Source organism: Lynx rufus, unplaced genomic scaffold, assembly GCF_022079265.1.
Source record: "Lynx rufus isolate CCGP_SWC_20201006 ecotype Redwood Valley unplaced genomic scaffold, mLynRuf1.p SCAF_2, whole genome shotgun sequence".
Classification (NCBI taxonomy): domain Eukaryota; kingdom Metazoa; phylum Chordata; class Mammalia; order Carnivora; family Felidae; genus Lynx; species Lynx rufus.
In genome coordinates, this window is record NW_025814834.1 from 61640965 (window position 1) to 61655292 (window position 14328).

Consider the following 14328-nt stretch of genomic DNA (forward strand, 5'->3'; position numbering starts at 1 on the left):
AGAAGTTCTTATAATATCTGTAAGATTGCCCTCGCATTAGCCCATGAGAGAGAAAATAAAGGGCTGACATGATGTGTGCTCAAAGACTTTGCAATGGAATAGAATATTCTCATGCCAAATCCATAGTCAACTTTTCACCAGTAACCTCTTCCTTGGCCTACATAAAATGGAATAGCAGCTTCGGTCATTGGGACTATCGCCTTCCCCCAAAACACTCCTGGAATTTGGGGCACCTCCTTGTAATGAAACATCCATTTATCGAAAATACGTTTGTGTGTGACAACGCAATTACTCTTCCACATAACACCAAAATTTGTAGCATGCTCTGTCCATATTGAATTTAACTGTGCTCACAGCGGGCCAGGCATTAGGCTGGGTACTGGGGATACTTAAGACACCATTACCAATTTTGGAAGGAGAATTAAATAAGAAGAAAACAGTGTTTTGGCAAGGGAATCTTGAATGGTTAGGCATGAAGCTTAAGGAACATGATGGAGAGAAGCTCATGTTCAGTCTATGGAAGTAACTACCACTTAACTTAAAAGGAACTTTATGAAGCACCAAAAAAGTTAAGTGTGTTTGGTGTAGGGGTGTCTGTGTGGCTCAGTTGGGTAAGTGTCTGACCCTTGATCTCAGCTCAGGTCTTGATCTCAGGGTTGTGAGTTCAAGCCCCACACTGGGCTCCATGAAATGGGCAGGGAGCCTACTTAAAAAAAAAGTGTATTTGGTATAAACTGTAGGGTTTCCACCCACATCAAAATGCCCCACTTTAAAACTGCAGGGAAACCAAAAATCAATCCCAAAATGAAAAGCATCCTTTCAGCAAAGGCACTACTCTAGGTCTTAATTCAAGTCAGCTAGAGTCAAGACAGAGATCTCCATGCATGAAAGATGTCACCTCTGAGTCTCTCAACTCACTACCAAGAACTCAAAGCTCTAGATATCACCTAAAATTCCACCAATATCAGGAAGGACCTTAGCTCTTGCCACTGGGAAGGGCAGACCACGAGGTGAGTCTCTCCTATCCCCAAACAAAGCTATACAGCAGGTAAGATCTTGAAGAAAAAAACTTGTAATTGATTCATCTTGAAAGTTACATATATTCTTGCCCAAATCTTTCTTTGTCACCAAGACACAATTTTAAGATCAAAGAGGCATTGAGGTAGGCCATGGCTTGTTGGCTGCATCAGGGTGCCATGATCTATTTCCAGGTATGGGTGGGCCTCTTTCCTTGGTTATTTGACAAATCTGCCTTGGACAAGAGAGCCAGACGTTAAACTTTAACAACTCCACTGCACTCCAGCAGTGTACAAACTAGTATATAATAGAAGATACAGCATAGAGAAGTGGTTAGGGTCATGGACGAAGGAGTCAGATGGCCAAGTGACGAATCTCAGTTCTACCGTTGATGAGCTGTGTGACCTTGGGGCAAGTCACTAGCCATTCTGAGCTTCAGATCTCCCATCTGTAAAATGGAGAGAATAATAGTGCCTACCGAGAAAAGTTTAAGGATTGAACAAGTCAATATTTATAAAGTGCTTAGAATAGTGTCTGGCAGGTAGTATGTGCCACGTAAGTACTTTCTAAAATGAAAAAGGAAAGTCGGGAAAAAATGCTCTTTGAGGTTTGTAGAGCAGTTTACGCTACGTAAGCTTTCAGGCATATTCCATTCTAATTTGGTTTGGAATCTGGGGTTATAAAATATGCCAAACCCCAGGGAGAGCTTTGGGATGAAGTGGAATTTTAGAAAAACTTCTAGGTCTGACAAGAGAAGATCTCTTTAGCTACATTTGGTTCAGTCATTGCCTCAAAATGCTCTAATATAACTCTGGTCTCTAGGGCCAATCTGAGCTCAAACTAGTTGGGGAGAGAGCGCTGAGAAAAGGGAACCAGTTAGTTTCCTAAATTTTTTTCTGTACTCTGCTCACATTATCTGTGCAGCATAAACCCTGCCCCAGATCGAATTCTAAAGTGTTAGAACTGGACTCCCAGAATTAACAGGAAATGACAAGAGGCCAGAGATGCCACCAGCTGATGAAATTTACCAACCGAGGGACACATTTTTATTTTTTGTTTGTTTGTTTGTTTGTTTTTGAGAGACACATTTTGATCGACTGTTTTATGCAAGGCACTGTGCTAAATGTTTTGGTCCTCAACAAGAAAGAGGTAACATAACCACAATTTATATCTGCTATTATTTACACGATCATCTCCTTTCCAATTCAGGTAAGTTCATAGGCCTCAATCAATACAAACTCTTCCAAGGAATCCTACTTTATGATTAAAATAAATATTGACTCTGTGGCCCAATCACCTTGGGGCTAGAGAGAAGAAGCGATAAACTGTAGAGCTAGTTTGTAAAAGTGAAGTGATATGGCCACATCTCTACAACCCTTTACATGGTGGATCTCTGACCAGCCTCGTCAACGATGAAGTTTCTTTTCCTTGCTGCCGCTTCATTGTTTAATTCTGAATCTGATTTGTCCACGTTGCTGAAGTTTATTGCTGAGCCTTCCACTCCCTCTTGAGCACCTCCATTTGGCTGAAGAAAGATCGAATTTGGTTCCTTAGGACGCTGCCATTGTGGTCTGGTGACTATCCAAAAAATGAGGGCCCCAAATACCACAATCAGAAGGCCCAGGGTATTTGTGAAAATACCTTCTGGTGGAGATGTACTGTACCCAGAACTATTCCTACAAGAAAGAGAGAGTATGTCCAATTACAAATAGGGTGACGCAGCAGCGTGTCAAACAGTCTTGAATTTAAAAAAATACCCACTGGTAGAGCTTCTATGTAAATTCCCTTAAAGTTTGATATTAAAGAGAAATTTAAGTTATGCTAAAATAACTCAATGAAATAGTATGACGTTAAAAATTATAAGTATGAAAATAATGTAGCACCTGGAACACCAGTAGCACTTAAAAACCGAAAAACGGACGATACAAAATGTATATACACTATAATTACAATTAATATAAAGATATGCACATCAAAAAGATTAAGAGGGCATGTGTAACCTCAATAGTTGTGAGAGTGGTACAGTTTTTTGAACTTTTTGGTCCTTCTTCCAAGCATTATTAATGCTATACTACATGTATAATACATTTGTTAAAAATAAATTTTTAAATTGTCTATTTTTAATATTAAAAATTTTGTTACATTTTCCCCCAATGGGTAAGTATTTAACATTTTATAGCTTAAATATTACAATTAGGAAAACTATATAACTTACAGGGCAAAGAACAATTTCTCAGTCACTCCCATAAGTACCGTTGCGATCACTGTTCCAAAGATGAGCAGTCCGGAGTAAACATGTATGGGCATGACAAGTGCTCGGAGAGAAAGTGGAGCCCAAGGAAGCAGAAAGATGGAAACACCTAGGAGAAGCTAAACATCAACAAGTATAAAGGTTATCATTTAATTTTAAGAGTTAACCAATTTTAAAAGTATTATTATAAAAGCAATTGTACTCAAAATGAGAAAACCTTCATACAGAACCAAGGGCATAAGATGAAAATTTCCCCCACTCCAGTTCCACTACTCAAAGGCAACACCTATTATCACTTTCTCAAGTATCCTTCCAGAAAATTTCTATGCCTATGCAAGCATGTGTGTGTGTGTGTGTGTGTGTGGAGAGAGAGAAAGAGAATTTTTAAAGTATAAATGGTATCTTACTATACGTATTTGTTCTGCATCTGCATATTGCTTTTTTTCCCTTAATAATATATCTTGGAGATGGGGCACTTGGGTGGCTCAGTCGGTTAAGCGTCCGACTTCAGCTCAGGTCATGATCTCACAGTTTGTGAGTTCAAGCCCCGCGTCGGGTTCTGTGCTGACAGCTCAGAGCCTGGAGCCTGCTTCGATTCTGTCTCCCTATCTCTCTCTCTCTGCCCCTCCCCTGCACATGCTCTGTCTCAAAAATAAATAAACATTTAAAAAATTTTAATAATATATTTTGGAGATCTTTTCGTATCAACATACGTGCATCTGGTTTATTCTTTTTAATGGCTAATGTTCTATTTTAAGGATGTAACATAATTTACTCAGTTTTCTACCTATGGATGTTCCTGTTTCTAGTTTTTTTCGATCATTAACAAAGCTTCAGTGAACTTCTTGTTTGTTTTTATCTATTTCCTTAAGGTTGCCAAGTAGAAAAGGAAATAAAAGATTTTCAAGTCCCTAAAACCATATATGATAGGACACATTTAGACAGTTCAATCAAAAACATTGTGTGTTAGGGTGCCTGGGTGGCTCAGTTGGTAAAGCATCTGACTTTGGCCAGGTCACTATCTTGTGGTTCGTGAGTTTGAGCCCCACATAGGGCTCTGCGCTGACAGTGACCCTAGTCTTATATGTACAAGATTCTAGATAAACCTGAATCCAGTTACCTAAAGCCTACACAAAAGTGAGCACTGAGGGGCACCTGGGTGGCTCAGTCAGTTAAGTGTCCAACTCTTGATTTCAGCTCAGGTCTTGATCTCATGGTTCATGAGTTCGAGCTCCACATCGGGCTCTGTACTGACAGCATGGAGCCTGCTTGGGATTCTCTCTCCCTCTCTCTCTGCTCCTGTCCTGCTCTCTCTCTCCCTCTCAAAACAAATAAATAAACTTAAAAAAAATTACATGTTAAGAAGTTTACAATTTTGTTTTATGAGGAAAAACAGAGAGGTTATTGCCGTTTCCTTGATAATTAAATCCCTAGTGGGATGCTTCTCTGCAGAGGATAGCAAGATTCCTAAGTAATTGAAGTCTAGTGACACTTCCCATTTGTTTTGTGGCCCCACACCTCCTACCCCTTACCTATTCTCTTCTCCTCAAGAGAATAAAGATTTCTTAGTGACTGCTGAGCTACTGAATTTAAAGGGCATTTTTTTCAGGTACTACTTTGGATCTATCCTCCCCGTCCCGCCCCCCTCCCCAACAAAACAATGATGAGAAGAAGGGAGAATAGGGAGAAACACAACATCACTGTTCATCTTTCCTGAATGGGATCAAAGGACTAATGGGGGACACCAGAAGATTGAAGGCAGAATGGGTCTGAGACCCTAAAATATATTTAGAATCAGTTTCCGGGAAATGGTAATGAATGGAAGTTGATTTTTAAAAAAAATGCATTCAATAGGCTAGTTTGCATATTTTATTGTCCACCTAATGCCACAAATGCCTGGATGTATGAGAAATGGTTCCCTTTGGTGGTTGAGAATGTTGCTAATTCTCCTTCAGTGAAGTTTAGTGATTCTATTAGTATCAAAGGGCAAGCATCCCGATGTACAGATTGTGATTTCTATATGGAAACAGGGCTCAGGTAAATGGCCACCAAGGATTTAGCACATATATACCTCTATGTACTCATACCACATCTTTTCTCTGACTTGTCCATAGAAATATGCATTTCCCATATTTCTGCTCTCTTGACTTCATTCCTGATACTCTGTTTTCTCTCATTTCTTTCAGGATTTATCATGTGTGCCTCTTGTAATCCTGTAGGGCTCAATGAACTAAGTAGTTGGGGTGCCAGAAATTTGCTTAGAGGACCCCAGGCAACTGAACTTCCCTTAAATGTTCATAGGCACAATTAAAGCCCAAAGGAAGTAAGCCAAAGTGCAATGATACCTCTAGATTATGGCATTACCAATGAGTTTTGTTTTTTTCTTTCATTTTTCTGTATTTTATAAATGTTAAAATTAATGTATATTACTTTTGTAACTGGAAATAAACAATAAAAGTTTACTTTTACAGTTCCTGTGTTAAGTATCTGGGCTTTCTCAGTTAATTATTAATTATTATTATTTGCTCACTAACAAATGTATTTTACTATGCCAGTCTTATCTCCTTTTATGAAACAAGAGTTTTTAAAAAAAGATATGTGTGAACTTCGAGACCCAACAAAAGCTTTTATTTGCAAACCATTAATGAAACCAGGAAATATCTGCCTATCTAGCTTTTGTATTAGGTATGATTTCCTTTTTCTTTTTTTAACTATAGAGGTGGATTTAATTAGCAATCAAGTGATTTACAGATTAATATATGGAAATCCTCTTCATTTTCCTGCTATTTCCTATACTCAATCATTCTTTCATTTAAAGTACATATTGCTGGGCCCCATCCCTTGAATTTCTGATTCAGTAGGTCTGGAATAGAACCTAAGAATCCGTATTTCTGATTTCCCTGGTGATGCTAATGATGCTGTTCTAGAGGCCACACTTTGAGAAGCTCTGTATTAGGTCATTTCCAAGTTGCATTCTTCAAGTGTAAAAGCATGTTTCTTCCAGGGATTAAAACATCTAATCAGCACCAACTAGAATATGTCCACAGTTTTTTATAGAGAGAGAGGACACACATGAACACTAAATTCCTCTGTCAATATTCTACATCTCCTTGCTGCACTGTCTTGCATCAAATCTACCTGGCAACATTCCAACACTGGCTCAGCCATCTTCAGGACTACCTCTGGTCTGCTAGGTACTACTAGAGTTAAGTCACACAGCCAAGGAGACCAGCGGCACTATAAATTCATGGTTATGATGCTCACAGTTATGAGCACTTCAACACTGCTCAACAATCCTTCTACTATTGTCTGATTTATCAACTGGTCCTCCATGTTCTCTCTTCCTCAAACTAGTGGCTGTCCTGTGTGCTTCCTCACTATTAGCAGATGATTTTAGTACCATCTCATGGGAAAAACAGAGCTTCACTTTTCTGCTGCTGAACTTCAAACCAAAAAAGCCAGGCCAACAATTCCTTCCTTTCTTCAATTACAATAGAGTTGGTGTTCGAGCTCCCAGCTGTGCTCTGCAACCTGCTTCCTGAAGGCATAGCTATAGATTCACTCCACTATTCACAACCTCTCCTTCTCTACTGGTGCCATCCTGGGAGCATTTTAACATGCCCAAGCTTCTTTGAAAAGAAGCAAAGAAACAAAAAACCCTCAACTAAACACCCGCCTTGACTCCTATCCCTGTCCAGTTACCACCCTCTCCTTCCCTTACCCAAACCTCTTGACTGAACTATTTTCTTACCTTCCACTCCTTCCTCAATCCACTGAAATCTGGATTCTCCCCTTTAAGAAAACGGCTCTCTGGTGTCATCAGTAACTTCCAGGTCACTAAATCCAAAGGACGGTTTTCAGACCATATTCTCCTCGCTTCTTGTAGCATCTGACACGCCTCAAACCCTCTCTTCCTCCTCTAATGTTCCCTTTCTTATCCCCCCACTTGCTCATGCTTGCAAGCAACTCTCATCCCTTTACGGTTAACTTTCCAAATCTCATTAATTCCACTTTTGAAATATCTTTAGAAACCATCCATTTTGCTCACTGCTACTGCTACACCTCCAGGCCAGCATCGTTTCTCATCTGAACCTCTGTAAACACCTTGCAGCTAGTCTATCTATATTTACTTCTGCCCAACCTCCAATTCATCTTCCATACTCCACTCCAGGATGCCTGACCTCCTTCTTGCTTCTGAAACAAAGAAAACTGCACCCACCTACTCTTCTATTCACCTAGAATACTCTCTCCCCTTTCACCACCAACCTCATGAGTTTAGGTTTTGGTCTGACTTCCTTTACCCCCCATACCATATGAGAGCTCTCCCAGAATGCTCCATACCCACCTTGTCTACCAAATACTCAAAGACCTGTCTTGTAAACTACATGAGGGCAGAGAGCATGTCTCTTTGGACCCATGCTTTTCTTATGGAACAATGCATCCCCCACAGGCTGGCGAGGAATCTCATACACAATGGGCATTTGGCTCTGTTGAATAAATGGATGGATTAATGAACAAAATTTCATTGACATAAAATGTATGCTCTCAACCATAAAGGTGCCTACGATCTAGAAGAGAAATAAAAAATTCCATCTACAGGTCATAAAGGAGCCTTCCATAAGACTTATACAATGGCTGACTTGTGTAATTCTAGTACACTAAGCCCTAGGCTGAGCATTTCCATGCATTATTTGGCTTTGAGCATGATGTTGTGAAGGATGTATCAAAAGCCTTAATTTACGGGTGAGCAAACTAAGTTCAGAAAAGTTCAATAATTCATCTTAAGGTCACAAGCTACAAATGGATGAACCTGATTCAAACTGAGGTCTCCCTGATTGCATGTCCTGTGTTCTTTTTTTTTTTTTCAACGTTTATTTATTTTTGGGACAGAGAGAGACAGAGCATGAACGGGGGAGGGGCAGAGAGAGAGGGAGACACAGAATCGGAAACAGGCTCCAGGCTCTGAGCCATCAGCCCAGAGCCTGACGCGGGGCTCGAACTCACGGACCGCGAGATCGTGACCTGGCTGAAGTCGGACGCTTGACCGACTGCACCACCCAGGCGCCCCTACATGTCCTGTGTTCTTAAACACTACTTGCTCTCTGGATCTGAGCAAGAAGGTAGCCAGGGATCAGATTTCCTCCTGCTAAACAAAAGTCAGGAAGCTGTGAAATGACCTTTCTGAGAAGCCTAGTTAGTTAGCACACAAGTAAAACAACGAAAGGTAGGAATTCGAATATTTCAGAGAGCAAAAGAGAATCTTGAGACAATTTAAAATGTTTTTAATTCACCTAAGTTTAATATTAGAAAAATCTACTGATGTAACTGACTACATTAACAGATTACAGAAGAAAAGCTTTTCTCCTAGGTTAATTGATCTCAAACCACATGCTTCTGAACCACCTGGAAGGCCTGTGAGCACATATTTCTGGGCCCCTCACCCAGAGTTTCTGATCCAACAGTTCCGAGGCAGAACCTAAGAATATAGTTTGTTTGGCCCTCAGGGGAGGGAGAGATTTCCAAACAAGTTTCCAAAACGAAATAAAAAATAATAGCCTTAAAGGGAAAGATGATTAATTTGTTTCATTAAAATGAAGAATTTCTGTTTATCAACAAATACTAACAAAAGAGAAAATTTAAGCTTCAAACTGGAAGATATAAGCAATACATATAAATGAAAAGGAATCTGACACAGAACTCCTACAAATCTTCAAGGAAAAGAAAAAAAGAACGCTCATTTTTCAAGTGGACAAAAGATATTTCTCTTTCTTAGAAAGGAAACATGAGTGATCAGTGAAATAAACATTAAAACCACAAGAAGACATCATTTTATACCCACTAGTTTGGCAATAATTAAAAGTTTGAAGACTATGCATGTTGGCAAGGATGTGCCTTATGGGTACTCTTATACGCTGCTGGCAGGAACACACTGGGATCAACCAATTTGGAAAACAGTTTGGCATTTCTTTTTTCGTCTGAGTATAATTCCACTCCTAAGTATACGCCCAGAGTAATCTTTGCATATGAGGGCCAGGAGATATGTATATGAATGTTCAATATAGTATTGTTTATAGCAGAAAACTAAAAATAGCCCAAATGTCTAATAGCAAGAGATTGGATAAGTAAATTCATGGTATATTTAAACAATGGAATACAAAAGTAAAAATGAATAAACTATAGCTAAGGAATCAAGATAGTTGAATCAGTAGAATGAAAAAAAGTTGCAATAGAATACTTATATTATGACACTGTGTTTTTCAAAATTTATTAAGAAAGCAAAACTAAACAACATATTGTTTGGGGATTCACAGTATGTAGAAAAATTGTAAAGAAAAACAAGGAATGACAGAAAAACTTCCAGAGAATGGTTACCATTAGAAGTTGGGGTAGTTAGACAGATATGGGATTGAAGTAGAAGTGGGTGGGGGTTCTATGTTTTCTAAATTAGGTTGGATAGTGGAATCCTAAGAGTTAATTTTATCATGATTCATTACTTCTAAATACATACAATATTGAGAACCCCAAAGAGCTTTTATTTATATTATACATCTATTGATATTTACCATATTAGAAATTAAAGCTGAAACTTCTAAAAATATTTATTCATTTAACAATGATAATAAATTCACTACATATTTACATAAATAACATGTCTTAGGAAAAATAACTATATTATGTGAAACAAAAAACATGCCAAGTGGCATGTTTTACATATTTGCAAATCACTTTAAGTTCTGATTCAGTAGTAGATAATTGGATTCCTCTATTTGTCTCCACATTCAGGCTTATGTGATACCACATATAATGTAGTCTCTGGAAAAGGCCATGTAACGCTTTTGAGAAACTGACACAAAGATAAATACCATCTTAGTATTATGAAAAGAGCTTTGAACAGAAAGAACCACCTGCAAATCTTGGTTACCACTCCCCACTCCCCGCTGCAGAGTTCTCTGGACTAGATTTTGAGAACTACTCTAAGAGGATGACTTGGAAGCAGAGAGAAGGAATACCTCAGAAAGATGAAATGAAAGAATAAGAAAATATGTGTCAGCAAAATTTGGTGGAAGAATGTCACAAAGAAATTTCAGCTTAATTTCCTCTTCAAAAGAGTAAATAAAGGATCTCTGCTTTGCAGGGGAATCATTGCTGTGATTCTGTTTTCAGGGCTGGGGTTTGGGGGTGGGGAGGGGTGGGAGGGGAGTAGGTGATCCGGGTCGGTCCAACCCCCTGTAAAAGTGCCTCTTCAAGAGAACACCTAACACACAAGTGGACCCAAACACATTTTTACTGAGTTTAATCTGTGGACTCAGGAAAGGTGGGCTCTCTACTTTTAGGGGTAGGCTCAAGGTTCTCAGCAATCCTGTCCTGACAACAGACTGAGGGAAGCAGAAGTCAGACATACAGAGAAAACAGCCCAGTGAAGAGCACACTTTGAGCCCCAGATAGTTTGTTATTTTTTTTAAATGCCCCAGAGGCTAGATTTCACAAGCAGAAAAGAATTCTACACTTGAAATGCTTTACAACCCATAGGTAAACATGAGGAAGAAAGAAGACCTTTCAGCCTTTTTTGGTTGTATTCTTTGTTGCTTACCTCCGTCCTTCCCTCCTTACTCTATTTACTGAACGCACCCGGACACTAGCTTCCCTTGCCAGGTAAATCCTGACTTTAAACAAAGGAGCTAAGCCAAACCCCAACAGTGCTAAGGTAAGAAGATATGAACCTGACATTCTCTCCCACGCTCTTCACACTCTGGTAGGACTGCTTCTTGAATTGTTCTTTGAAGGGGAGGGGAGCACAAACTGACTTCACAAACTCGGGTGAATGGTCTGCACGCGGTTAAACTTGGAGACTGAAGTGCAGGCAGTCGTGACCGCATAAGCCAGCAGCAAGCCAGCGCCTGCACCCGCTCCAGGAAAGTGGAAACTTCCTGTTCTCCAACCACAAGCGGCAGCTCCAAGGATCTAGAATTCGTCTTGATTCAGGAAGAGAAACTGCTTCCCCTTTTTACTTTAAAATTTTTTTAATTTATTTTATTTTACGTTAGAGAGAGAGCACGAGCGTGAGAGAGGGGCAGAGAGAGAGAGACAATCTTCAGCAGGCTCCGGGCTCTGCTCGGAGCCTGACTCGGGGCTCGATCCTACAACCTTTGGGATCATGACCTGAGCTGAAAGGAAGAGTCGCTAGACTGAGCCACCCGGGCACCCCTCCCTTTTTTAACTTAAGAAATCTGACAGAAGTATGTCTCTGTCAAAGCATGTTTTTGTGGCTCATGAATTTTTGCAATGAAGAATACGGAGGCAGGAATCTCTGTAAATCATAAGTAGGGAGCTTAGCTCCTACCAAAAGCCTAGAATTCATTTCTTTCCACTGGGAAAGGAAATGTGCTTTCACTTAATTTCTCCCTGAGCACATCTGGGTGATCTGTTCTGTCACTTGTATGGAGAAGCAATGCAAGTAACTTGAAAATAGCTTTTATGCAGCAAAGGAATAAAGTTGGAAGGTCGTCAACTTTTCCTGATAAGAAACTGTTCACCTGGTTCCTGAACAACCACAGGCACCAAGCACAACGTGAGTATTCACAATCTGTGGTGAGGGGACACCTGTCTGCTTGTTTGGTTTTAAAAATTATGTATATATGCTTTGTATATAACATACGATTTACTTGTATTTGAAACAAAAGAGCCACTGGTTCAAGCAAGTCAAACAAGACACATTTAAAAATTTAATAAGCCCCCAAACCAATCCCACCCACTCCCACAATGTGGCAGTGGGTTGGTGTATTGTCCCATACCTTTCTTTACACATAAACACATACATGCTTTTTTTCTCTTTCCTTTTTTATTTTAAATGACGTTTTACTAAACATATTACTTATTCTCCAGTATTTTTTATACTGAAGAATATATCATGATTTCACTCTTGGTCAGTAGACATGGCTACATTCCTTGTAATGGCTGTATGATATCCACCATGGATTTACCAAAAATTATTTAACCATTCCCTATTGATGGATATTTAGTGGCTTCTGGTTTCCTGCTTGCATAAACAATGTTGCGCTAAAAACCCTTTTTAGGGGCACCTGGCTGGCTCAGTTGGTTGGACATCCAAATTCAGCTCAGGTCATGATCTCATAGTTCCAGCCCCGCGTCGGGCTCTGTGCTGACAGCTCAGAGCCCGGAGCCTGCTTTGAAGTCTGTGTCTCCCTCTCTCTCTGCCCGTCCCCTGCTCATGCTCTCTCCCTCTCTCTCTCACTCCCTTTCTCTCTCAAAAATAAATATTTAAAAAAAAATCCTTTTTAGAGTTCCTTACGTTACAGTATTTTATTTCCACTCTCTCCAAATGTGGGATTGCTAGGTTAAAGGGTAAGCATATATATATTTTTTAATTTAGTAGATATTAACACACTACTTCCCTAAAATTTGGTGACAACGCATTTTCCTGTCACTAGTGGAAAAGCAAAAGTGGAGAGCACCTTTGACCACTCACGCCCTTGGCAGCAAGGAACATCACCACTGTTTTCCTGTTAGTCTTGTGGGAGAAAATGACATTTTATTGTTGTTTTATTTTCTATTTCCCTAGCTTCTTAGTGAGGTTGGACATTTTATATGTTGATTGGTGATTTAAGTTTTTCTTCTGTGACCTGCCTGTTCAAATCTTCTGTTTATTTTTCTGTGAGGTTGCCTTTTCGTCATTAATTTTTAGGAGTTTTTTTATATTACATATTAAACACATTAAGCCTTAATATATGACATGACTATCCCCATATCCCTTTGTGCAGTTTCTGTTGACTTTGGTATGTTTTGCCCCACATAATTTTTTATTAAAATTTTTTTCTTTTTTTAATGCTTATTTATTTTGAGAGAGAGAGAGAGGATGAGTAGGGGAGGGGCAGAGACAGAGGGAGAGAGAGAATCCCAAGCAGGCTCCGTGCTGTCAGCACAGAGCCAGATGTGGGGCTCGATCTCACAAATAGTGAGATCATTACCTGAGCCGAAATCAAGAGTTGGACACTTAACTAACTGAGCCACCCAGGTGCCCCCCTCCATATACTTTAAAAAATTTTTTATACAATCAAATATGTCTTCTTTTTCCTTTATGACTTCTGGATTTCTTGTCAACCTGTGGACTCCCCAACTTCAGATTATATAGATTATTTGCTTCTTAATTTTCTTTTTCTCTTCTCATTGGGTTTTTAGGAATCTTTTTTCCTTTGTGTTATATACAGAGTCCTTTCGCTTGTTTGTTTGGTCTCTTCCAAATGGATAACAAATTATGATGGTAACATTTATTAAATAAGCATTCTTTCTCCACTAAATTGAAATACCAAAGTGCCAAAGAAAAAAATTCGTGTACTACGTGGACTGTTTCTGTCCTCTCTGTTCTTTCCGTGACTATATTTTGTTTACTCTTGTATTAATAGCTTGTTTTGAGGGCAGGTCTCCCTTCACCTCTTTTTCAACATTTGTTTGATTATCCTTGGATATTTGCTCTGCAAGTTTAAAACTACTATTGGGCTTAAAATTAGAATTATATTATACATAAATATAGTTGAAGAGGGAAAGATATTTCTATATTAATTGTTCTCTTTTAGTAACATGGTATCTAATTATACCATGTTTTCTGTTTTTCAATAAAATTTCATAGTATTCTACATATTCTACATATAGATTTTATACTTTCGTTGTTCAACTTATTCCTACATATTTTATAATTTTATATTCACATTATAAATGAATTCTACTTCTTATTCTAAGTGGTTATTTCTAGTTTACGCAAAAGTTATTGAATTATGCATGGCTATCTTCTTTTTTTTTTAGTATTTTTAAATGTTTATTTATTTTTGAGGCGGGGAGGGGCAGAGAAAGAGGGAGACGTAGAATCCAAAGCAGGCTCCAGGCTCCGAGCTGTCAGCACAGAGCCTGATGTGGGGCTCGAACCCACAAACTGTCGGATCATGACCTGAGCCGAAGTTGGATGCTTAACCGACTGAGCCACCCAGGTGCCCCTGCATGGCTATCTTAGATCCAGGCACCTTCCCAAATACTCATTACTCTAACCA

At 39.2% G+C, this 14328-nt stretch overlaps 1 protein-coding gene across 1 annotated transcript in view; it reads right to left on the reverse strand.

The window, feature by feature from the left end:
* Positions 1 to 1054: 1054 nt before the first annotated feature.
* Positions 1055 to 14328, reverse strand: part of LOC124514944 (plasma membrane ascorbate-dependent reductase CYBRD1) — a 33069-nt gene continuing 19795 nt past the window's right edge. Inside the window, exons 3-4 of the mRNA XM_047083388.1 lie at positions 3233 to 3387; positions 1055 to 2693 (exon numbers count right to left, since the gene is read on the reverse strand). Coding sequence (XP_046939344.1) covers positions 2396 to 2693; positions 3233 to 3387 — 453 coding nt within the window. The 3' untranslated portion in view covers positions 1055 to 2395. The remainder of the gene's footprint in view (positions 2694 to 3232; positions 3388 to 14328) is intronic.